This window comes from Protopterus annectens, chromosome 1.part0 (genome assembly GCF_019279795.1).
Source record: "Protopterus annectens isolate FY-2018-M chromosome 1.part0, PAN1.0, whole genome shotgun sequence".
NCBI classification, from domain to species: Eukaryota; Metazoa; Chordata; order Ceratodontiformes; family Protopteridae; genus Protopterus; species Protopterus annectens.
Genome location: NC_056725.1, coordinates 1,585,357,503 through 1,585,380,338, shown reverse-complemented (window position 1 = coordinate 1,585,380,338; position 22,836 = coordinate 1,585,357,503). Strand labels below are relative to the sequence as shown.

The following is a 22,836-nucleotide window of genomic DNA, read 5'->3' as shown; positions in this document are numbered from 1 at the left end:
ATATATATATATATATATATATATATATATATATATATATATATAGATATAAAGATATATGTGTATATGTCATGATGGGCTGTAACAAATGCTATCAATAGCAGCTGGGAAGCGGATGGCTGCTCACAAGCAGCTCAGCATCATAACAGCTGCTCTTATGATATGCATTTAGGGTTGCCACCTTTTTAAATGCCCAAAGTAGGACATTTTTGGTACAAACATCAGATTTTGCAGGCCAAAACATACTCACGGCCAGTACAAAGGACAGAACTTCCCTTTTTTTGCCTAAATAAAAGGTTATTCTTGTAGCATTTTAGTTGCATATTCTGTTTCTTATAACATTTAGGTGTTTCAGATACAGAATAACTGTTTTATGCAACTATCACATAAAATATAGGAACTAATTTTGTCCTAAAATCTCAGGACAATTCCCATTTTTACACTTTTTTAGCAGGACACAACTGCCCAAAGAGGGACTGTCCCTCGCAAAGTGGGACAGGTGGTAACCCTATATGCATTACAGTAGGAACCTGCATTTTTTTTGGTACAGACATTTTCACTAAGTAGCTGGAGTCAATCTCCACAAGAACTGTCAAATTCAGGTTCTGTTTAGTTTGCATGGCCTTAAATGCTGATATCCAGGCCTGAATGGTGCAAGCCCACAGTCCAAGCTCTGGAGTCTTACATCCCACAGAGATAGGGCAGGGAGGTCTTCAATGAAAGTTAAAAAACCTAGCTCTGGAACAGAATCAACAAGGTATATGCATCTTACTCAACACTATAGCCATTTGCTTGGCATTTCCATTTTAGGTCACTCCCCCATCACACAAATGTAACAATGTACCATTTTAATGCTTGAGAGAAGGAATGTAGAATGTGTATACCACCATAAACATAGCTCTGAATGAAATGAACGTAAGCTGCCAAGACAACTGTTCTGTCTCCCCTTTATGGTGCTAAGCAGCCAGCTGCAAGCTCTTCTAATGTATATGTCAAAATGGATGCATGATAACTTCAGGACAGGCTCTTCAAGATCATTCAGCTAGGTGCAGCATACTGGACAGAACTTTTGATCTACTTTCCTTAGGTACTCTGACCCAGTTTTCAACACTGGGGAAGACCCCTGCATTCCATTTATATTATACTCAATGCAGAGGTCACTAAATCTTCAAATCTTTGCATAGTGTACAAAACAAAAATAACGAAGTGCCACTTGGGTCTGCCAGTCCTGACTTAATGATCTAATGAGGAATCAGTACCCACATGAATAAATATCATTGAAAATTTCAAGAAAGGAGCCCATAAGCTTCTCTTTTAACCCTCACATTAAAAGCAGCTTATCACTGCACACTCAGGATAAACTACTTTGTCAATTACATACACCTGATACACTCACATTATTAAGACACTTTAACTGTGCATGTAATTCACACCTGGATTTGCTGTCAATTGTCTCTCTTCAAATCTTAAATTCAACTGTTTTTTGAAAGTTCTTGAAACTTCTAATGATAACAAGAACAATTCATGGAAATGTATGCAACCTACAAAGTTAAAAAAAACTCTCCAGAAAGCTAACAAAAAGTAATATTATTAAAGAAAACTCAACATATTCTTAGCAATGAATGAAGGGCAAGGACTAAGCAATGACAGCTATGCTTTGTTTCACTACCTCACATAGCTACGTACCAAAACATCAGGTTTGTATGGTTATGATAACTGAATGGACAATCTTATAAGTAGATATATTGCACAAGAAAGTTCTGTAAGCAACTGTTTTTTGTCAGTGTCTTATATTCATTATTAAGAACAGTTTTATACAATCCATACTCCTACAGAGGTTACACAGCACTTTTGAAGAGCTCAGGCTTCCTTATTTTGCCATTAAAAGAAAGAAATATTAAACGTTAATACATTTATGGACATAAGACCCTCCCACCACACATATACCATTTACTACATTGCATAATGTACTTTGAGAAAATGGGGAGAACTATTACATGACTAAAATGTACCTTAAAAATGACATACAATTCAGTACAGAAGGATGACAGACAGTCAAACATATACACACCCACACTTCAACAGGCCAATGGCTTTATAATTACTTTCAGGCAAAATGGTGTATGTACATAGTGCATCAATGAATAACATCCTGCCCATGATTGCACAAGAAATGATAGTAAAGGAACTGCATGATTTTAATATGAATGTCTTCTGTCAGCTTTGTTCTGTGCAGCAAATGCATTGGTGAAAGGAGGACCCAGTTGGAGTACCTCACTCTTCACCTCCTTCCCATTTAAAATACAGTGTTTCTTTACAACTTATGTATGAAATAAAAGACACGGTCTATAACGCAAAAAGTGTATCATCTGCTTTTTCCTGTTTTTTCTTGCTTGCACTGGGCACTCCAGGCATTTCAGAAGGAGGGGAAGGAAGAGTCGGCAACCGTTCACCAGCTTTTGCTCTCTCTTCAAGGAATTTGTCAAACTCTATTGAAATGGAAGAAGACATTTAGACTGATGCAAGTATATAAAAACATTAAAAATCAAATTTCATCTCAAGAAAACAGATACAATAAACATATTGATCAACTATTAGCCAAGATCTTCACTAAACAACAATGGAATGTTTATAGAAACAAATCTCCTAAGGCCTAAAGTGAGGATTTGTGATAGAATGGAATAATAAGAACAATCCCTTTTCTATAAGCCCAAAATGTAGCACACTTACTTGAGAGTATAACATACTGCCTATAACTGGCAAACTGCACTACCAGAATGTTTTAAAAATGCCAAGCCCCTCAGTAACTGATAAAGTATTAGAGAATCTGAATTACAACTTGACCATTAGACAACTTTATTTTCGACGAGAAAAGGGGTGCTTACATTTTAGATGAAAAGCCTTCTGTATTTTTTTCTTAACAGAGCAATTATTTTAGTGCTGTTCCTGAAGTCAATAAATTAACCAAGCACTTATGTCCATACTTAATAGGGGTGATCATCAACAAAACTTACACAATGCTAAGACATTACTGAAACTCTACTAGCATGATCATAGAAGGCTTGAAGGAACCCCCCTGAAACAGCAAAAAAAAAAAAAAAATCCAAAAATCTAAAGTCCAAGCATCATCCCATCTCTTTTTGGGGGAAAGTACCACTGCTCCCAATTGTCTCAGTGCAGAAAAGATTGCTCAGAAGAGAAATATGTCAATTGATGGAGCTTGGGGTGTACTCACCTTCATGTTTTTGATGAGAATACTTGCTACAGGCTTCTTAGAGTTTCAATGGTTATCTCTTTACTCTCAAGAGATAATAATTATGACCAAGCACCGTGTTTCAAGTAGATGATTACCCAAAGACCACCTAGCCTTTCATTCCCGGTCCCTATTTTCATCACATTTTATGCAAATTACTACCTTAAACACAATTTAACTCCCAGTCAGCAATGACATTTCAACATAATTTTAATTAGATTCTCTAAAACTATATACACTCAGTTATAAACAATGATATTCATCTGGATGTAATCAGTCCAGCCTTAATTTTTTAAACCTTATCATTTAAAAAGACAATCATAAATGTACCTTACTGCTTTTTGTCAGTGTCTTATACTCATTATTAAGAACAGCTTTACTGTGGTGCCACACTTTACCTGGCCCTTAATATCTAAATATGGAAGTTTTCTTTAACACTATACAACAACTATTCTTCACTTCAATCAAATTTACACACTGACACCTATATCATTGGAATGCATTCCTTTTTATACTCAACAAAGCCTTTTTGTGTTAAACAAATACCTCAGCTTTTAACTTGCCCAGTTTTAGTAGTTACCAGCAGCCTGGGCATCAAACACTTCAGTACTTTCTTGCTGTCCACAGAGAGTGCTCCTCCTGCATGACTTCGGAGGACTGTTGTCTAAAGGCTTTCATTGTTGAGCAACCTTCCATAATGTTATTGTTATTTTCTGTGAAAAAATATGTGGATTTCTGTGACGAACATTATAAGAGAAGTGTATGTTTTACATGACTGTCTTGAGAATGGTTGGTCTGACAGACTGTTAACTTCTATTTTTAACTTTTACTGTTTGCGTTTTAGACATCTTATCCGTTACTGACCCACTCTATCTGTGCCAACCAGGAATCATGCTTCCTTTTTCAGAAAACCACAGAACAGCATACCAGTCCCACTTCTGAACCCCCCCCCCAAAAAAAAAAAAAAAAAAAAAACTGCAAGAAATCCTTGCCAATATAGCAGGCTCAATCTGTGCCTCAGTATCTGGTGGGTGACTATGTTGTGGCCATTGCGGTTCTTCAGACCATTCAGCTTTTTCTCTGGATCTCTCTGATGCAGCCTCTTTGGGCACCATGGACCAAGGGTCAGTCACTTCCTCAGCACCTGTTCATATACCCTTACCAGGCATGGGAGGGCCACTCTTGTTGGTCTCAGGGTAGGGAGCTGACAGTACATCTCTGGGTAGCCAGGCTATGGGACCTGGTCCTTGGGATGAAGTACCATCCATGAGTCAGTACCTTATAGGGAATGACCGTAGAAAAAAGCGATATAAAGTTGAACGCTTACCATCCTATGATTGTGTTTCAGTGGATAAGGACAAATTTATTGGTGTGGCTAAAGATTTATTACACGAATTACAACCTTTGAATTGTGACTGGCAATAAAAACAATTTCCTTGATTTCAGGGGATTCCTGCCTGATTATCAAAAAGGGCATCTTCTATTTTTCTGCCCACCTCATTCTGACTCTGAGGAAAGTGTATCTTCAGAGTCTCCCAAAGAATAATTTACATCTTTTTAAACTATTTCCAGCATGAATAGGATGTTTCATGGAGAGAGGCTGATGTTCCGTCTTCTTTGAAGAAATACTATGATGTATTCCAAGTTGAATTTTAACAGCCTGCTGCTATTACTCCTATTTTTACCGTTTGTGGATGTTTTTGATAATGCCTGCAATATGACTAACAGTTAACCTGCAAACACTAGAAAGAGAGGACGTTTATACATTTCCTCAGTTTGATAAATATTGTTTTATCATTCCAGATCTGCTCTTGCAGCAATTTCTGCATCAAATCCTTCTCCAAGTTTGCTAAAATATTTCCTCTTACGTTAACTTAGGTTATTTTTACAAAAAGCAAAATAAACAGCCTGAATAAGCTTCTAAGAAGCAGAAGTACAAGAAAAACTGTCATGACAGTTCAAAGAAGAATGAGGGAACCTTCCAGAAAAAGGGACAGGTTAATAATACAGGAATGACTATTGCACTCACCATTTCCCAAGCCTTACCTTAAAACTTTCCCAGAGCCTAGTTCTTCACCTTTTCCTTGGCATCAGATTAGAGAATCTGATTTGCTGCCCCCCCCCCCCCCCCACACACACACCATCAACAGCCACATTCTTTCTGTGGGAGTCATAGAAACAGTTCCTCAGATTAGTGGGGAAAAGGTTTTTATGCAAGATTTTTTTCTGATGCAAAAAAGGACCCCTTCTTGGAGACCAGCTTTCATCCTGTTAGTGAAAGTTCCTAAGTTCAAAATGTCCCTACAAACTGTTATCTCTCATTCCTGCTCTAAGCTATCTGGTAACTAGACTTGAAAGCAGATTACAATCACACTCCTATTACCACATATTTCAAACATTTTCTGGTTTTCTGTGTCTGGGTTACACTATCAGTTCGTGTTACCCCTTCAGACATCCACTCCTCCAAGGGTTTTCATAGGGTTTAGCTTCTGTAACAGCCCGCTGCAGAATGCAGGGTGTTCAGCTTTTTCCCTTATTTAGACAACTTGCTTAACTTTGCAGTCAGTCAAAATGTCAGAAATCCCTTTCATGGGTAAGAAACCTCCCTAGCATCTAGGATTCCAGGTCAACATTCAAAAATCATCATTGATTCCTTCTCACAGAGTCCTAGGCTTCCCTCTTGATACCTCCATGCAAAAGGCATTCCTTCTTCCAAGACAAAATTGAACCTGTATTTGGAACTGTTGCTGAGATTCTCCACTCAGCCTAAGACTTCTGCAAGAGAATACCTCAGAATAACTAGTATTCTTGGTTGTTATGATTTTAATGATTCTCTGTCATAGTACATGTGAGAAAAATTCAGTGGTTCCAGAAAACATTATGGTCCTAACGTCTTCACCCCCTGACATTTCAGCTTCCAGTTTTGGGCCTTGTGAAAAGAGAGTTGCTTTGGTTGACAGACCACACATCTTCAAATCCATGTCTCCACTTTTTTCTTACTACCCATGCACAATTTCTAACATATTGGATTATACACTGGGAGCTGTGTTTACCGGGGTAAGTTTAAGGCCTTTGGAACAAACTGGACAGGCCAAAACACATCAATGTTAAACAGATGTTAGCTGTTTTTCATGCACAACACTGCACTGATGGGGAACATAAGCAGGGGGCTGGCTATAGTGGCTAGAAAGGTAGCAAAATCAGCACAGTGTAACCCTCAAAGGCATTCCTTCAGAGCAAACTGCTGTAGAAGTCAAGCTAAACAGGACCACAGCAGACTCTCAAAATGGAAACTGAATGGGGGTCCTCCAAGAATTGATCCAGTTGTGGGGAACTCCTCAGATAGCTCTGCTTACCCACTTTCAAAACAGACAAATGATGAAATTCTGCTGAAGGATTCCTTGCATCCAAGCCTGAAAATAGATGTTTTTTCATTCCTTTAGATAGGAATGTTCTTTTAAGTATTTCTACCCTTTCCACTGATACCCAGGGTCATGATGAAGATTCAGAAGCACTCTAGAAAGACATCTGTAGTGACTCCATCTTGGCCCCTCATCAATCTTCATATTGATCACTGCTGCAGTAGCCTAGGCTGTATGGGTTAAATCTTGCATTGCATATGACAAGCAGGCCAGATTCCACACCTTCAGATCACCTTACACACACCCAAACCATTAGTCAGTTCAGGAAGAGTTGACTAAAAGACACATTTGGATGCCAAGCCCTTCAAATCTTTCTGCCACTAAAGAAAGCACTTCTCTCTGGGCTTCAGAAGATCGATGGTTGGCATGTGCTGTTCCACTGCTGGGCGGAAAAGTTCCCTTTGGGGAAAAAAAAAAACTTCCACATATCATTTTTAATGTTCAAGCTAACTTTCCTGTGTGGGAAAGTACTCAAAGCTAGGAGTAGGTGATTTTATTGACTGTCACACAATTCTGTCGTACTTTTAAATGGGGGCACACTTTTGTGCTTGGCACTTTGAAAACTGATTTAACCATTCTAAAACATTTTTCTGTAGAGAAACTGCAATTAAATGTTTTTGTGGGGTGTTGAACTGTATTTCATTGCTTTTTACTGTGTTTTTATTGGGAAAAGTGACTTTATGTTGCTTTTAAAAATTTACTTTCTTGTGCTGCTTAGTTTCCTTGCTAAAGAGGCACCATTTTCTGCTTGATCATGGAACAAACTACTGGCCCCAGAGTTGGTCCTTCTCCAGCCAAAAAAAGAAAACAGCCTTTGCCACCACAGAAGGTTGTCAATTTGTCTTACATGCAGGTGGGTAACTCTGCTGTGACAAAAGTTGGCTCCTCAGACCACTCATCTTTTCCCCTGGATCTCTCTGGTGTTGTCCATACAGCCATTATAGACTAGGGCAGTGGTTCCCAAACTTTTTTGATTCTCAGCTCCCTTGTTGAATCCAGGTTTTCCCAAGGTGCCCACTCTTGTCAAATTCTAACAAGTATACTTAAATGAAAGTGATTGTATGGGTATTGGAAAAATACATTTTAACACAGTGCACCCTCAACATAAGTAAATAAAAAGTTTAAAAAAATAAATCAACAAGCCTTGTAAACTTCTTTTTAAGTATATGTATTTGCTGTTTGCTTATATTACAAAGTCCCAAGCACTTTGCAATATACTTCTTTCCTGCCAATATATTCCTGTCTTTTTCATAAAAGTGTAAAAAAAAAACCACCTTCATTTTATGCGCATCTAAATGTTGCAGTGATGTTAAAATCTGGGATTTGTTTCAGTTTTAAGGTGTATTTGAAATGTTTTATTTTACCATTCCAGAGTTTTCAGTCATGTTTCAAAATGTTTCCTTCCACATTTCTAAGTATTGTAAGACCTAAACTTCACACACATCCGATATAAGCTCAAATTCCATATTCCTAGACAGGGTGTCCTTGTGGAAAAAAAATATTTCTGATAGACATTCTTTCTGTTCTGTGTTCTTATATTAATCTCCAAGAGCAAGTCAGTCTCACAGATAACTTGCGTACTTGTGGTCTGCGGAAGCAAGTTTTCTTCCTGTTTATGGAAAATCAAATGCCAACCTGCCTATCACTGGGGATCTGTGGCACCCTAACCAGTGACCACCCGACAGAATGACCTTCACAATAGGCTCAAACAGCTGGTTAAGCCAACATCGTACCACGAACTATCATTATCAAACAGCATTGTCCTTATGTGCTTATAGTGCATCCATTCATTCACTAGGACCAACTCACCTGTGTCCACTGTAATACCCCTCTACCAACCCTCACCAACCCCTGTCTTACAGAACCATGTAATGCTGCAGCTATTTTGGAAGCAGAAACTGCATGCCGCTATACTTTGCATACGTCATGATGCAGGCACGTGAATAGGCTTTGGTTTACAACTTCAAATTCTAAAAACATTTATTTTATTTTACAGAAGCGATATCAAAAGTTAGAATTACTAACAAACAAAAGTCTAGTAGAATGAGCCAATATATTTTTTCACAACGGAAATGTAACTCGCATGTGAGGTGCATGACTACTTCCGGTGCTAGATGGTGTGTGCTGGATCAGGTGCAGATCCCTCGGTTAGGTCAACTGAAACGAGTTTTACTTTCATATGACATTTGGTAGCCTACCTTGTACGTGCCTTTGTGCTAAGGCTAGGCAATAGATTAATGCATTCAAAAGCATATGATATGTTTATTAAAGACCAGCATCTTAGCCCTTAAAGCTCTAAATTAATTATTAACTCTGTCAGTTGAATTTGTAGGTCTAGATTTATAGCTGTTGTCCCAGGTGACCCCACTGATACAGCAGCGGCTGTGGAAGATGCAAATTCTTAAGACAGATTTGTTGGTGTACTTTCCTCCCATCCATAACTGATGAATACAAACAGTGCATTTGTTCTTTTTTTATATTGCCTTCACTGCATACGTGCAAGGTTCACTTTCTCAGTTTACTTTTGTATGCACGTTTTAAGGTTACTGGTTAAAGTAGAATAAACAAGTTACATTTTGTATTATTTTTACAGTAGGTCAGATGTGAATTGCTTACAGGGTATTGAAAAAGCACAGGCTACCTGGCTTATTGCTCACCCTCTTATTCTATTTAACAACAGCTTATCAAAAATGTTTAACGTGAATGTACTGCTAGCACTTGGTTGGCTGAAAATTTTTACCTTTGTGTATGCAGACTGTTGCGTTTCCTTTGGTTAATTTAATGTGATGAGTCTCTTATCCCTTGCCGCGTTATGTAGTACTACTACTAAAACAACTGACGATTTATATCACTGAACTTGAGTTTTACTCGAAATATATGGTACTTTGCTATTCGTGAATATGATCTAAAACCTGCTGTAGTGTATCCTCTTCCTTCTACTCACTGCCTTGAATAGGAGTGTAGCCCATACAACATCTTTAATTTTTTAATAATGTATTCTAATTTTGACAAAACTGAATACCCTCAGCGAATCATTTTTGCCTTGAGTTCTTGTAGGTCTGAAATACTGAACTGCAGACTGCTGCTTTAACTTCACGCCAATTATTTTCTTTTCTTTACAAAGTTATTTTTATGCCCTGAAAAGAACATCAACGCATCTGTCATTTACCAGTGATTTGGTAAACATCCGCTATATTCATTAACTGGGATCCCCTTCCTTTCCGGTAATGGCGAGCATCACACCGTAAGGTGAAACATAGGGGCAGGGTTATTTCTCGTAGAAAAGTGTGCTTTTTAACTTGGACTTCAAGATGTGATGTTTGTGAGGGTTAGTAGCAACTTTTAGTTATGTACTTACCATAACGATAGATGTATGCAATCCATCTCGCCTACATTCTAAACTGATGGGCTCGGAGCCGAGAATCGGCTCCGACTCGGCCAGTACACTAGCACAAAGTCTCTGATTGGCTGGGCCAACCCCTATATCCCAGGATGCACTACACCCAAGCCCCCAGATCTTGTTTGCCCACACAAAGTCCCCTTCACATGCACCCAACTCACAGAGATACGTGATCCAGAGAAGAGAATAAGACCTTCAGTGGAAACCCCACAAAGTGTTTCCTCCAAATCCTGCAGGTAGGGGGCCGGAGGGCTGGTATATACGAATGTAGGCGAGATGGATCACCTACATCTATCGTTATGGTAAGTACATAACTAAGAGATGTAAGGCGATCCTTTCTCGCCTACATTCTAAACTGATGGGACCGCGTCCCTAGCACCTAGATCCTGGGAGGCTCATTGGAAAACACTCCCGAGCACTGTGGAGCCAAATGACGCCCGACTCCTGGACTCCAAGTCTAATTTGTAATGAGCAATAAAAGTGTGTGGAGAAGACCAAGTGGCAGCAGCACAAATTTCATCTACAGACAGTCTGGAGTGGAAAGCTGTTGAAGTTGCCATAGCTCTAGTAGAATGTGCTTTAACTGGTAATGGAAGGGACCTTCCTGTCGATGAATAAATAAAGGATACACAATCCCTGATCCACCTGGCAATAGTGGCCTTAGTGACTGGTTTGCCAATTTTATTATCTGCAAAGGCAACAAATAATCGATCTGATTTCCTGTCCTGCTGCGTTCTATCCAGATAAAGATGTAGTTGTCTATGCACATCCAACTGGTGACATCTGTATTCTGCATCGGTGGAATAGTCAGGAAAGAAGACTGGAAGCTCAACTGATTGCTGAAGAGAAAGAGCAGAAAGGGCGTGAAGTTCTGAAACCCTTCTGGCCGAAGTAATAGCTACCAAAAATGCAGTTTTCCATGACAAAATTTTTTTCTCACAAGTTGTTGCTGGTTCGAATGGAGGGGACGTCAAAGCAGCAAGGACCACATTCAAATCCCATGGAAAAACTGGCTGTGATATAGGGGGACGAAGCAACCAAGCTCCTTTAAGAAAGGCCTTACACAATTTGTGACTCATGAGAGAAGGGTCAAAGGCAACATGGTAATTGGAAATCGCTGCTAACTGCACTTTCAGCGTAGAAACGGCAGAGCCTTGTCTAAAAAGAGAAGTAGTTGTCGCACTTCGCTTTAGCGGACTGGCGAATAGATCGCAGCAAGGCAACCCCCACCGGGTGAAGATCCGATCCGCCACTTGGTTGTTCAGGGACCATTCGTGAGGCATCAGAATGTCCCTGCTCAGCCTGTCTGCTATAACATTGGATTTCCCAGGAATGTGCGTTGCCACTAGGAACCTCTGGGAAGCAATCACCCATTCCCACACTCTCATGGCTTCTCTGCAAAGGGGGGTAAGACCCGGTTCCTCCCTGTTTGTTGAGGTACCAAACCACTGACATATTGTCTGAAAGGATCGCGATTGTCCCCAGTGGGAGAGAGCTGTAAAGTGCCTGCAACGCTAGAAGCACCGCTCTCATTTCCAGGACATTGATATGTAAGCGAGTCTTGTGGTCTTGCCAAGTGCCTTGGACAGGCCTGCCCAGATAATGCCCCCCCACCCTGTCTGGGAAGCATCCGTGGTGACAGTGGCAATGGGGTAAGGGGGTGAAAAGGTCTGCCTAGGTTCAGGTTGGAGTAGAGAAGCCACCAGTGGAGATCCCGCCGACAAGTGTCCATGATTAGAATCGGGTGGGACAACGGGAGTTCCTGAAAGGACCATTGGCTCGAAAGGAGCCACTGTAGAATTCGCATGTGCAGCCTTGCCATCGGAACTAACAAAATAGTGGCCGCCATAGATCCTAAGAGTTGAAGGACTAACCTGGCTGGAGCCTTCCGACGGGGCAATAGGTCCATGACCTGGTTCTGTAAGATCCTTATCCTTTCCGTTGGGAGGTAGGCTCGCATTTTTATGGAGTCTAGCTCTGCGCCTATAAAGGCAACACGCTGTGATGGCAGCAATACAGACTTTTCCCAGTTGAATGTTATGCCTAGCAATTGACCTAATTCGATGGTGGTAGTCACAGCTTGAGTGAGCAGATACTTGGTGGGGGCGGTGAGGAGCCAGTCGTCTAGATACGGAAACACCTGGAACCCAAGACGCCTCAGGTGAGCCGTTACCACTGCCAGGCACTTGGTAAACACCCTGGGGGCTGCGGTGAGACCAAAGGGCAGGACTCGAAACTGGTAATGACTGGATCCCAGGCGGAAGCGTAAGTGAGTCCTGGACACTTTGTCTATCTTGATGTGATAATAGGCGTCCTTGAGATCGATGGAGCACATCCAAACTCCTTTTCCCAGCAATGGGAAAATGGATTGTAGCGTGACCATCCGGAACTTGGACTTCTTCACGAAACGGTTGAGATGGCTGAGATCCAGAATAGGTCAAGTCCCCTGTTCTTTTTGGCACCAAAAATAATCTTGAGTAAGTTCCTAATCCGGTCTGGCCTTCGGGGACTGGTTGGATGACTCCTTTTTCTAGCAGCTTTAACACTTCTGTAGCTGCTTGAACCCTCTGTTTGGGTGGCACGTCCGGGATTTTCCTTGGAGGGGGATGAATAAAGGGTATGGTGTAACCTCCGGCGATGATCCGGAGCACCCACTGATCCTGAGTGATGGACTCCCAGGCTTTCAAGTGCCCCAAAAAATGACCCCCGACTGGCTCCGGAGATGCACAGTTGGGCCGTCCCTCAGGGACGTTGGAAGGATGAACCGCAAAAGGATTTGCGGTCTCCTGTGTTGCGGGGGCCTCCGCCGCCTCTAGGGTGAGGCCTTCCAGAGTAATTCCCCCCTCCTCCGCCTCTGGAGGAGGGTTCACATTGATGAGCAGGAAAGACCTTTGTGATTTCTTGAACCACATCTTCCCTCCCCTCTGAGCCTTGGGATAAGGTCTCGTGGGAAGCGAAAAACGGGCCCCGACGGCAGACAAGGTCTTGCCCTCCTGCTCGCATCTAGTGAGGGTGTCCTTCACCTTGGGTCCAAAGAGTGAGGACCCATCAAAGGGAGCGTCTGTGAATGAAGACTTGAACGCCTCCGCAAAGTGACACAAGCGCATCCAAGCCTGCCTCCTCAGGGCTACGCCCAAACTCGCTGCTCTACCCACCCCCTCGGCCGCATATGAAATGAGCCTCATGGACGAGTTAATGACGGACGACAGGGTAGATAACTGGGCATTGACAGACTGAGCCAACGCTTCAGGCACATTACCCGAAAGGGTATCTCCCAACTCCTTCATGAGATCCCTTTGTAGTCTTGTGAAATGGCACAAATAATTCAGTGACCGCAAGGTAAAGGTCGCTGAAGATAGGGTACGCTTCCCGTACCTATCCATGCTCCTAGATTCCATGTTAGGTGGATGGATAGACATCGAAGCCTCTGTCACGTCCTGTTGAGTGGCAGACGCCACCACCATAGCATCTACCGGAACTCCCTTAGTGAGAAACTGCTTATCGGGGGGTGCAGCCAAGAATTCATTGGGATGAGTGGGAACAGGCTCCACAGAGTCAGGGTGCTCCCACACCCTTTGACAAATAATGTCCAGTAACTCATCGAAGGGTGGAGATACCCAGGAGGCAGAGGGCTAGGCTCCGAAGGCCTTAAGGAACACTGACTCTTCTGCGGAAGGGGCTTTGGAAGGCCAGTCGCCTCTCTGTCTCAAGATCTCTAGTATGTCAGAGAATGAGACATCGTCAGAGGACGACTTAGGGGACCCTTCCGCATCATCCAGATCGGTGTCTGAGGTGACGGACTCGTCTGGGGAGTCCACGTGCTTCCTCTTGCACATCTTTTTCCTAGGGGTCTCATCAGGCAAGGACTCCTCAGGCCTGGGAGCCCCACTGTCCGAGGACAGGGGTGCACCAGAGGCTCCAGTCGTCGTGTCCAGGGAAGGAGCTACAGATTCTGGAGAAGTGACTAGGGACTTGGCCAGCGCACTCCTCATAGGCTCGAAGGCGTGTCCACCAGAGTCTGTAGAAAGACCCCCCTCCGAGGCCCTGACCAGAGTTGGGCCCCCCTCGCTGAAGCACCAAGAGGGAGACTAGGAGCTGAGGTCAGAAGCCCCAATGACTCCCCCTCAGGCCCGACCGAAGAGCCACGAATACCAGGACCTGTCGAAAGAATCGAGAAGGTTGGAGCAGAGGTAGGTGCCGACGGACTAGCGGGTCTCGGAACCGACCCAACAACTTCCCCAGATTCTGTAAACCCTGGCTCCGATGACCCTAAGGTTGTCAAAGGAGGAAGAGACGGTACAGGCAAGGCTGGCTCCGGAGCCGACTGGGCTGGGGCAGACAGCAATTTGGAAAAGACCGGTGACTGTAGGAGCCTCTGGACAACCCTGTCCAGGTCCGAATCAGAGAGCCTGGAGGAAATAGAAGGGGCTGGACAAACTGTCTCTATGGGCTCCAATATCACCGTAGGAGTTCGGCTCCGAATCGGCTCCAACAATATTGGAGCCGAGGCAGACTCAAGGAACACCAAAGCCTCTCTCGAAGCTGATGAAGTAGGAGCCGACAAAACCGATCCTGGAGCCGACCCTCTCTCTCTCGGCTCCGAAGCCCTAGGAGCCGAGGGAGGAGATCCCAATTTCGAACCCCTTTCCATCGGCTCCGAAGTCAGTGGAACCAAGGAAGGGGAAGCAGAACTTGGTCTCTCATCTCTCGGCTCCGAGGGCAATGGAGCCGAAGATGAAGACATAGATTTTCCTCTTTTAGCCGGCAGATCCGATGGACTGGTAGGAACTGATGACCTTTTCTTCTTACCACGAGGCTCTGAAGACTGAAGAGCCTCTTCAAAAGAAGGCCTGATTAAGCCTTTTAAAATCAGTTTATTTTTTCTCTCTTGGAAGACCCTGGAGTAAAAGGCATGGCAAACACTGCAAGACTCTTGCAAGTGCTTGGCCCCTAAACAGTAAACACAGATGTCATGGCCATCTGTGATAGACATCTTGTATCCACACTTGGTACATTTTTTAAAACCAGAAGGCCTATGCTCTTTTCCAGACATTCTGACCAAAAAACACACACTGAAGGAAGGAAAGGAAGGGAATAGAGCTCTAACTTAAACGCTCTAAAGGTAGGGCTAAGGCCCACCAAACACCAGGAATTTACCACAGAAATTTTAACTTTAAGCTAAAACAACCAATACACACTCAGACAACAAGATAGCTATTAAAATAGCTGTTTTGGTTAAATGTTAAAAATAAGCTCACAAAAAAACTCAAATTTGACAAAAAAAATAGGGTACTTAGCCACAGCCAACTCGAAACCATGTCTTAGCACTAGGAGCGGCAAATGAGATCTGGGGGCTTGGGTGTAGTGCATCCTGGGATATAGGGGTTGGCCCAGCCAATCAGAGACTTTGTGCTAGTGTACCAGCCGAGTCGGAGCCGATTCTCGGCTTCAAGCCCATCAGTTAAGAATGTAGGCGAGATAGGATCGCCTTACATCATTAGTTTTCACTTCTTCACTCCTTGACGCTGTCTTACACAATGGTGAAAGAGCAGTTTCGCAAGACTGATGTGGCTAAGAAAATGTAAATTTGTGGTTGTCGGGACCACAATTCCTTGCAGTGTTTTGGTGTACCTGCTTACGGAGGTATCCTCAAACAGGGCATGTCCCCTAATGTTCTTGTTTTTGTTAAAGTTATTGAGAAGTAAAAAAAAATAGGGTCTCACTTTAAGTGTCTGTACGCAGTACAGACTTAATTGCATGGGTGACTGGTTAAAGACCAGTGTCAGTATGATTTCAGTAAATCTGGTGGAGTGTTTTAAACCAGATTTTGTTAACCTAATGGAGCCTGACTTGGTGACTAAAATATTTTTCTGTTTATTGTTATTTTGTTTTGAGTAGGTAGGTGGGGTGAACACCCAGACTCTCTTTAGGTTACATGTCAAAAAGAAGGCTTTATGTTTTTAATAAATCTGTTGCTATCCTTCCTTGTATTTATCCAGATGAGACTAAGTATCCAGTTAATTATGGTGGCAGGATGTCGTATGCAGCCTTACAAGATGCTTAATTACCCGTAAATAGCACAGCTTGTTTCTAAAATTAAGTAATCCTCAAATCCAGTAGCTTTACTTTCATTCTGAACACAGACCTTCTGTTAAGCGGCCACAAAATAAACTGCAAACTAATAAGCTTAGTAACTAAGTTTATTAGTTCATGGTTTATTTTGCGGCTAAGCTTATTAGTTTGTGGCATCCCTGTGAAGGAGCCGCTGCACACACTTTGGAAACTCATGGACTAGGGGTTAGCCATCTCTGCTGTGACTGTTGGGGTCTAGTACGTCTGGCTTAGAATCTTGTACAGTCTACTGACCCTTCTTGACTGGTGGTTTCTGGTAACAGAAAACTGGATTCCTCTTCTCATGAAGACATTCAAGAAACTGAATCTGAAGAGGAATCTGATGGGGTAGATTCAGGTTTTTCTTGTCAGATTTCTGATTCCGACTCAGAGGGGAGCATGTTGTCTGAATTTCTCTGGCAAGGATTCTCTTTCTATGAGACTGTTTCCAGAATGTGCCAGTATTTTCAGTGGAAATCTGAAGTTTTACAAGAACATTCTCAATCCCCCAGTACTACTGGCATTGCAGGATGCATCTGTCACAGCCTGTGGTTTTCCTGAAAGCCAGCCTGCTGCATCTTAAATAGCAGATAGACTGTTCAAAGTTCCTTAGTCTTTCAAATTTCTGTATAGTCTTCCCAGACCTGACGAAGAAGCTCTAACTTTAGTCAGTCCAGCTGCTGCTGCCAAGCATTTTGTAAACTCTAACCCTTCCCCTTCAGACAAGGATGGTAACACAACTGATAAGTTTGGGCAAAGGTGTGCGCTTCTGTAACTAATTTTTAGACTTTTGAATTGTCATGATCATATGTTAAAGTTTATATGTTTATTCTCATTAATTGTTGAAATATGAGGAATGTATTATCTGCTGTTCCATGCTGAGAGGAAAAATCTGCTTTGCAAGTATTTTTTTAAACAAAAAACATCTTTATTATATTATTTACGACATAGGCAATCATACATTTATATAAATGAAAACAAACCCTATCGACAAATTTTCAGTTGCAAACATTATACATATCACACACAATATACAGTCATTGTCAGTCAAACATTAAGACAGCTCATTCAACCCCTGCCTTCTTTTAAACCTCACTCTTCTTCCAAAATATTATTCTGCATGTATTGTTCCCACAGTTCCCATTTTTTATATGAAATTTGTTCCTATCCCTTTCTAAAGATCCCATTTCCAGTTGTTTTCTCTCTGTTACAATATTCACTACTTCTAGCACAGTTGGTTTAGGTTTTGATTTCCATTTTCTAGTAATGGCTTTTTTGGCAGCCACAATAATTAGACTCAGCAAGGCCTTACTGTGTCTAAGTAATTCCGATTCTGTATCACAGAGCAACAAAATCCTTTCCTTTGTTATACCAGTTTGATCACCCAGTATTTCTAATAGAATAGTGGGTTAGTTTTTTTTTTTCCCCTCAGGTCACTACTCATTATTTAAAGTGTGTTTATGAATCTGTTGCTACTTCATCCAGGGTGGCTGCCACTGGTTCTTTGTTGAGGAGGTTTAACTAGCTGCATTCTCAAAAACTCCCACAGGATGTAAAAATTAGATTTTTAAATTAACGTTTGGTTAGAGATGTCATTTTTGGTCCCACTTCTACTGAAGTTATCAAAGATGTGATGAGAGGGGTAAGCCAATACAATGAATCTCTGAGGTATTTCAGACCTCCCCTCTAATTTTTTTAAGGATTTTTCTTCCTCTCATCCAATATTGGTAAGGAACAAAACAAAATTAATTTCAATAAAATGCTGGTAAGCAAATTCGTAAAAAGTAATGCAGGGACATTTGGAAGAGAAAGCAGGATTTCCCGAAAACTAAGGACAGTCAAATAAGCCAGAATGACTATATAAGGTACCTTACATGCACCACGCGTGCGCGCGCGCGCACACACACACACACACACCTCCAGCCCTGGCAGCACACACACACACACACACACACACACACACACACACACACACACACACACACACACACACACACACAACCCTCCAGCCCTGGCAGTCCCTTATCTCCATTTCTCTCTTTGGCAACAGATTTTTTCAGACAAATCGATTCTAAGGTATGTACCGTATCACTGTAGTATCGTCCGTAACACATGATCCAGTAGAACTACAGATGGAAGTGGGAAGAAATCTCTCCTTTCCAGGGAATTATTCCACATCCAGCAAACCAAACCCCGCCTTTTCTTTCTGTCCTACAGCATCTGCTTTCTCAGGGGGTAATCAAAAAGTACAGTTGTGTACACTTACCATAAATGTAGATGTTCGAGTGTATTCACTGTTGCAGTCATCACATTTGGGTTATCTGCTTGCAGTAGCCCTCAGTCAGCCTGATTATCAAAGTATTGGGTCCTGCATCGGTTGCTGTCTCATCTTCCATGACGTCAGGTAGTCAGGGGTATAAAGCATGCAGCCGGCACCACTACATCAGTTTTTCCAGCCCCAGATGTCAGGTGTCCCCCTAATGGGAAGCAATCAAATATATATAAAAGGTTATACCACCAACACAAAAGCAAATACACCAAAAAGCGTTTAAGCATAGTAAAAAGGAATAGCGGTGTAGCCAAAAGAAATCAGGGGGATGGTGGGAGGGTAACCAGGAATGCAACAGTGAATACACTCAAACATCTACATTTATGTTAAGTATACACAACTGTACTATGTTCTTCGTGTTTCACTGTTGCAGTCATCACATTTGGGTAGATTCCCAAAGCTAAGGATGGGAGGAGGAATTTAGATAGCATTAGGAGCAGCTATAAGGCCCTACAAGACTGCAGTGGCAAAACCAGCTCTGAAAATTGGTAAATGGTAGGTGAAAGTATGTAAAGAACTCCAGGTAGCAGCTTCTAGGATGTCCCTGGTAGGGACACCTCTGAGAACGGCTGTAGAGGTAGATGCAGTCCTGGTTGAATGTGGTCTTATCCCCTGTGGGGTAGGTTTTCCATGGTGCTTATAGCAGAAATTAATGCAATGGCCTATCCATTTAGAAATGGTTTGCTTTGAAATGGCCTTCCCCTCTGCCCCTGCAGCAAATGCCACCAGCAGTTGTTTAGATTTCCTGAGAGGTTTAGTCCTGTCCAAGTAAAATTTAAGTTGTCTGTGCACATCTACGGAGTGCAGTATCCGTTCCCCTATATTCTGTGGATTAGAAAAGAAGGTTGGCAAATTAATGGACTGATTAAGAGCCACACTGGATACTACCTTGGGCATGAAGGAGGGATTGGTCCTAAGGGACACCCTGCCCGCATGAAAGATGATGAAAGGCTCCACTGCCATAAGGGCCTGTAATTCAGACACCCTTCTTGCTGAAGTGATAGCTAAAAGGAAGACTGTCTTCCAAGAAAGGAATTTCAACTCTGCATTTGCAGATGGCTCAAAAGGAGGTAGAGTTTGTATCTTTCGGCTTTTCCCGGTTAAGGATCGCCACAGCGGAACTCCGGTCCTCTAATGATTGGCAGTAGAGTTTTACATGCTGGCTTGCCGGGCCTAATGCGCAACCTTCAACGAAGGAATGCCCGTTCACACATGTCGCCACACAGAAGACACTCTGAGAATCGAACGGGCAATGTCTAACTGTGAGGCAACAATGCTACCGCAGCACCACTCAAAAGGAGGTAGAGTAAGTTTTTCCAATACAAAGTTAAGGTCCCCAGGCTGGAGAAGGGGCTCTCCTGGGTGGACTTAAGTTTTTGGCCCCCCTGAGGAACTGCTTGAGCAGTGGATGAGAGTAGAGGGGTGGTTCTGTGTTGAAAAGAGCTGAAATGGTTGAGGCATGAATTTTAATGGAGGAAAAAGAAAGGCCCTTGTGAAGCATCTCAGTTAAGTATTGAAGAATCTGAGGTAAATTGGGTGCTGCTGTGCTCATCCCCTGAGTTTGGTTCCAGGAACAGAATCGTTTCCATTTTTCAGCATAAGATTTTCTAGTACTAAGCCTCCTTGCCTCCAGAATGAAATCCAACACTTGTTTACTGAGGGGTGGTAACGGAGAAATCAGGTAATCAGCCAGGCTGTCAGGTTCAGGGTTTGGAGTTGAGGGTGCAGAATCTGACCCCTTTTGCTGGGACAGCAGGGTAGGGGTCTGAGGCAGGTGCCATGGTGCCAGCTGTGACACATTGTGCAAGAGGAGGTACCAGTGTTGGTGTAGCCAGTCTGGTGCAATCAGTATCGTCCTTGGTTTGTTCTGTTTGATCTTTAGTAGTACTTTGGAGAGGACAGGCAGTGGAGGAAAGGCATAAACTGATAGATTTTTCCAGGTGAAGGACAGGGCATCCACTTTCCAAGCTTGTTTGTGAGGAGTCCTTGTGCAGAATTTGTCCAATTAGTAGTTCTGGGGAGAGGCAAAGAGATCTATCTCTGGGCTCCTGCATTTATCAACATGTTGAATGTCCTTGGTTCCAGTTTCCACTTGTGTGGGTCCATGAGATTTCTGCTTAGATCGTCTGCCAGTGTATTTAGCTTTCCTGGCAGGAACTGAGCCTGTAGGTGCACTTGGTAGCTCAAGGCTGTGTTCCACACAGCCATGGCTAGTCTGCAGAGAGGGTATGAGTGGGTCCCCCCCCCTGCTTGTTTATGTACCACATAACAGTGGTGTTGTCCGTCTTTACCATTAACTGTCCTGGAAGAATGTGGTCCTTGAAGGCTGTCAGAGCATTCTGTACAGATAACATTTCTTTTTGATTGATATGCAGGTGCATTTGACTTGTGTTCCATTTGCCCTGAATGCACCTCCCTGCCAAGTGAGCCCCCCATGCATAGTCTGATGCGTCTGTTGTTTGGATTTGAGTGGCAGGGGGTAGAGTGAATGGCAGTCCCTTGAATTGGTGGCAGGCCTCTGCCCACCAAAGGAACTCTAACTGTAGGCAAGGTATGATAGGAATAATTGTTTCTAGATCTTGAGAATGTTGACACCATAGGCTTTTTAGATACCATTTTAGTTTCCTCATACGCTGTCTTGCATATGGAATTAGGAGAATGCAGGAGGCCATAAACCCCAAGGCTTGCAGTATTTGTCTTGCAGATAGCAGGGTCTTTGTGGCCATGAGTTTGAAGTAAGCTGTCAAATGAACTTGTTTCTCTGACGTGAGGAAAGCCATCTGGGAAGCTGTGTTCAAGCTTGCTCTCAGGAATACAATTTGTTGGCAGGGTACCAGATGTGACTTCTTTTCGTTTATGGTGTACTCCAGAGAAGTTAGCACTTTTTGTACAAACACCAGATGATTCAATAGTATGTCCTGGCTTTCTGCCTGAATTTGACAATCGTCCAGATATGGGCATATTTGAACATTTCTTTGCCTGCAAAATGCAATGACTGGGGCTAGGTACTTTGTGAATACCCTGGGCGCAGTAGATAAGCCAAAGGGCTGTGCAGAAAACTGATAGTGCATGAAGCCTGAAGCATTGAAGCGTAGGTACCTTCTGCATGACTCCATGATTGGGATGTGCAAGTAAGCTTCCTTTAAATCCAACCAGCATCCTTGCCTAGCATAGGAAGCAACTGGTGAAGAGTTAGCATCTTGAATTTTGGGATCACCAAAAAAGTGTTTAGGATAGAGAGATCCAGGATAGGATGCCAGCTGTTGTCTTTTCTGGGCACCAGAAAAATTCTTGAGTAGAAACCTTGTCCCCTTTCCTCTTCTGGGACAGTTTGACTAGCCCTTATACTTAAGAGAGAGAGAAATTGCTTTTGAGCCTCTGCCCACTGATTTAGGGGTAGATCTGGCCAACCGTTTGGGGTTCGTAAAGTGTGGAAGCGGAATCTGTATCCTTGGGAAACTATATTTAAAACCCATTTGTCCTGGGTAATGAATTCTCAGTTTTTTGCCTGCAGAGCAATCTTTCCCCCTAAAGGAGCAGTCAGTTGGAGAAGGGCTTGGAAGTTTTAAAGTTAAGTCATTGAGACAGTTTACCATAAGGGGGGGGGGGGGTCTTACTACTCCCTGCTTTGGAAGTGGGAGCCCCCCACTGCTTAGTCCTGTACCTACCTTGGGACTGAAGGCTGAGTGCTCTGCTGGTTCTAGGTTTGGACTGAGAAGGCCCTGGAAGAGGCAGGAAAGGACCAATTATTAGAGGGCCAATGCCTACTAAATCTTGGAGGCTGCACTTGCAGGAAATCTTTAACAGTTTGCATAGATTTAGCTTTTTCCTCCATCTTTTTAAGTACTTCTTCTGCTTTGTTGCCAAACAGGCAGTCCTGGTTTATGGGAGCATCCAACAATTTAGCTTTAACATGATCTGGCAAAGATTGCTCCTTAAGCCAAGCATGCCTTCTAAGTACAGACCCAATAACAGCAGCCTTGCAAGATGCCTCTAGTGAATCAAAACCACATTGCAAAGTATGTTTTTCAACTTGTTCAGCAGAATGCATTAAATCCTGTAAATTCTTATTTTCAGCACAGGTCAGGAATCAACATCATTTTCTGTTTAAGCAATCCAATAATATGCTGCTGATACTTTAACATATGAAACTGGCAATTTAAGGCCCTAATGGCCAAGGTTGCAGAAGTGTATACCTTCTTACTCCATCTATCCAGCGCCCTGGAATCTCTATCAGAGGGGTTAGGATTTTTGGCAGTAGTAGCCTTAATGCCCTTGGGTCCCTGTGTAATAGCCTCAGGATCCGCAGTTGGATTTTTAA

At 42.7% G+C, this 22,836-nt stretch overlaps 1 protein-coding gene across 4 annotated transcripts in view; it reads right to left on the bottom strand.

Moving 5' to 3' along the window:
- Positions 1-420: 420 nt before the first annotated feature.
- TOM1 (target of myb1 membrane trafficking protein) overlaps positions 421-22,836 on the bottom strand; it is a 1,917,838-nt gene continuing 1,895,422 nt past the window's right edge. For all 4 annotated transcript variants that reach the window (XM_044068060.1, XM_044068069.1, XM_044068077.1 and 1 more), the window contains one exon: positions 421-2,489. In XM_044068060.1, coding sequence (XP_043923995.1) covers positions 2,347-2,489 — 143 coding nt within the window. In that variant the 3' untranslated portion in view covers positions 421-2,346. The remainder of the gene's footprint in view (positions 2,490-22,836) is intronic.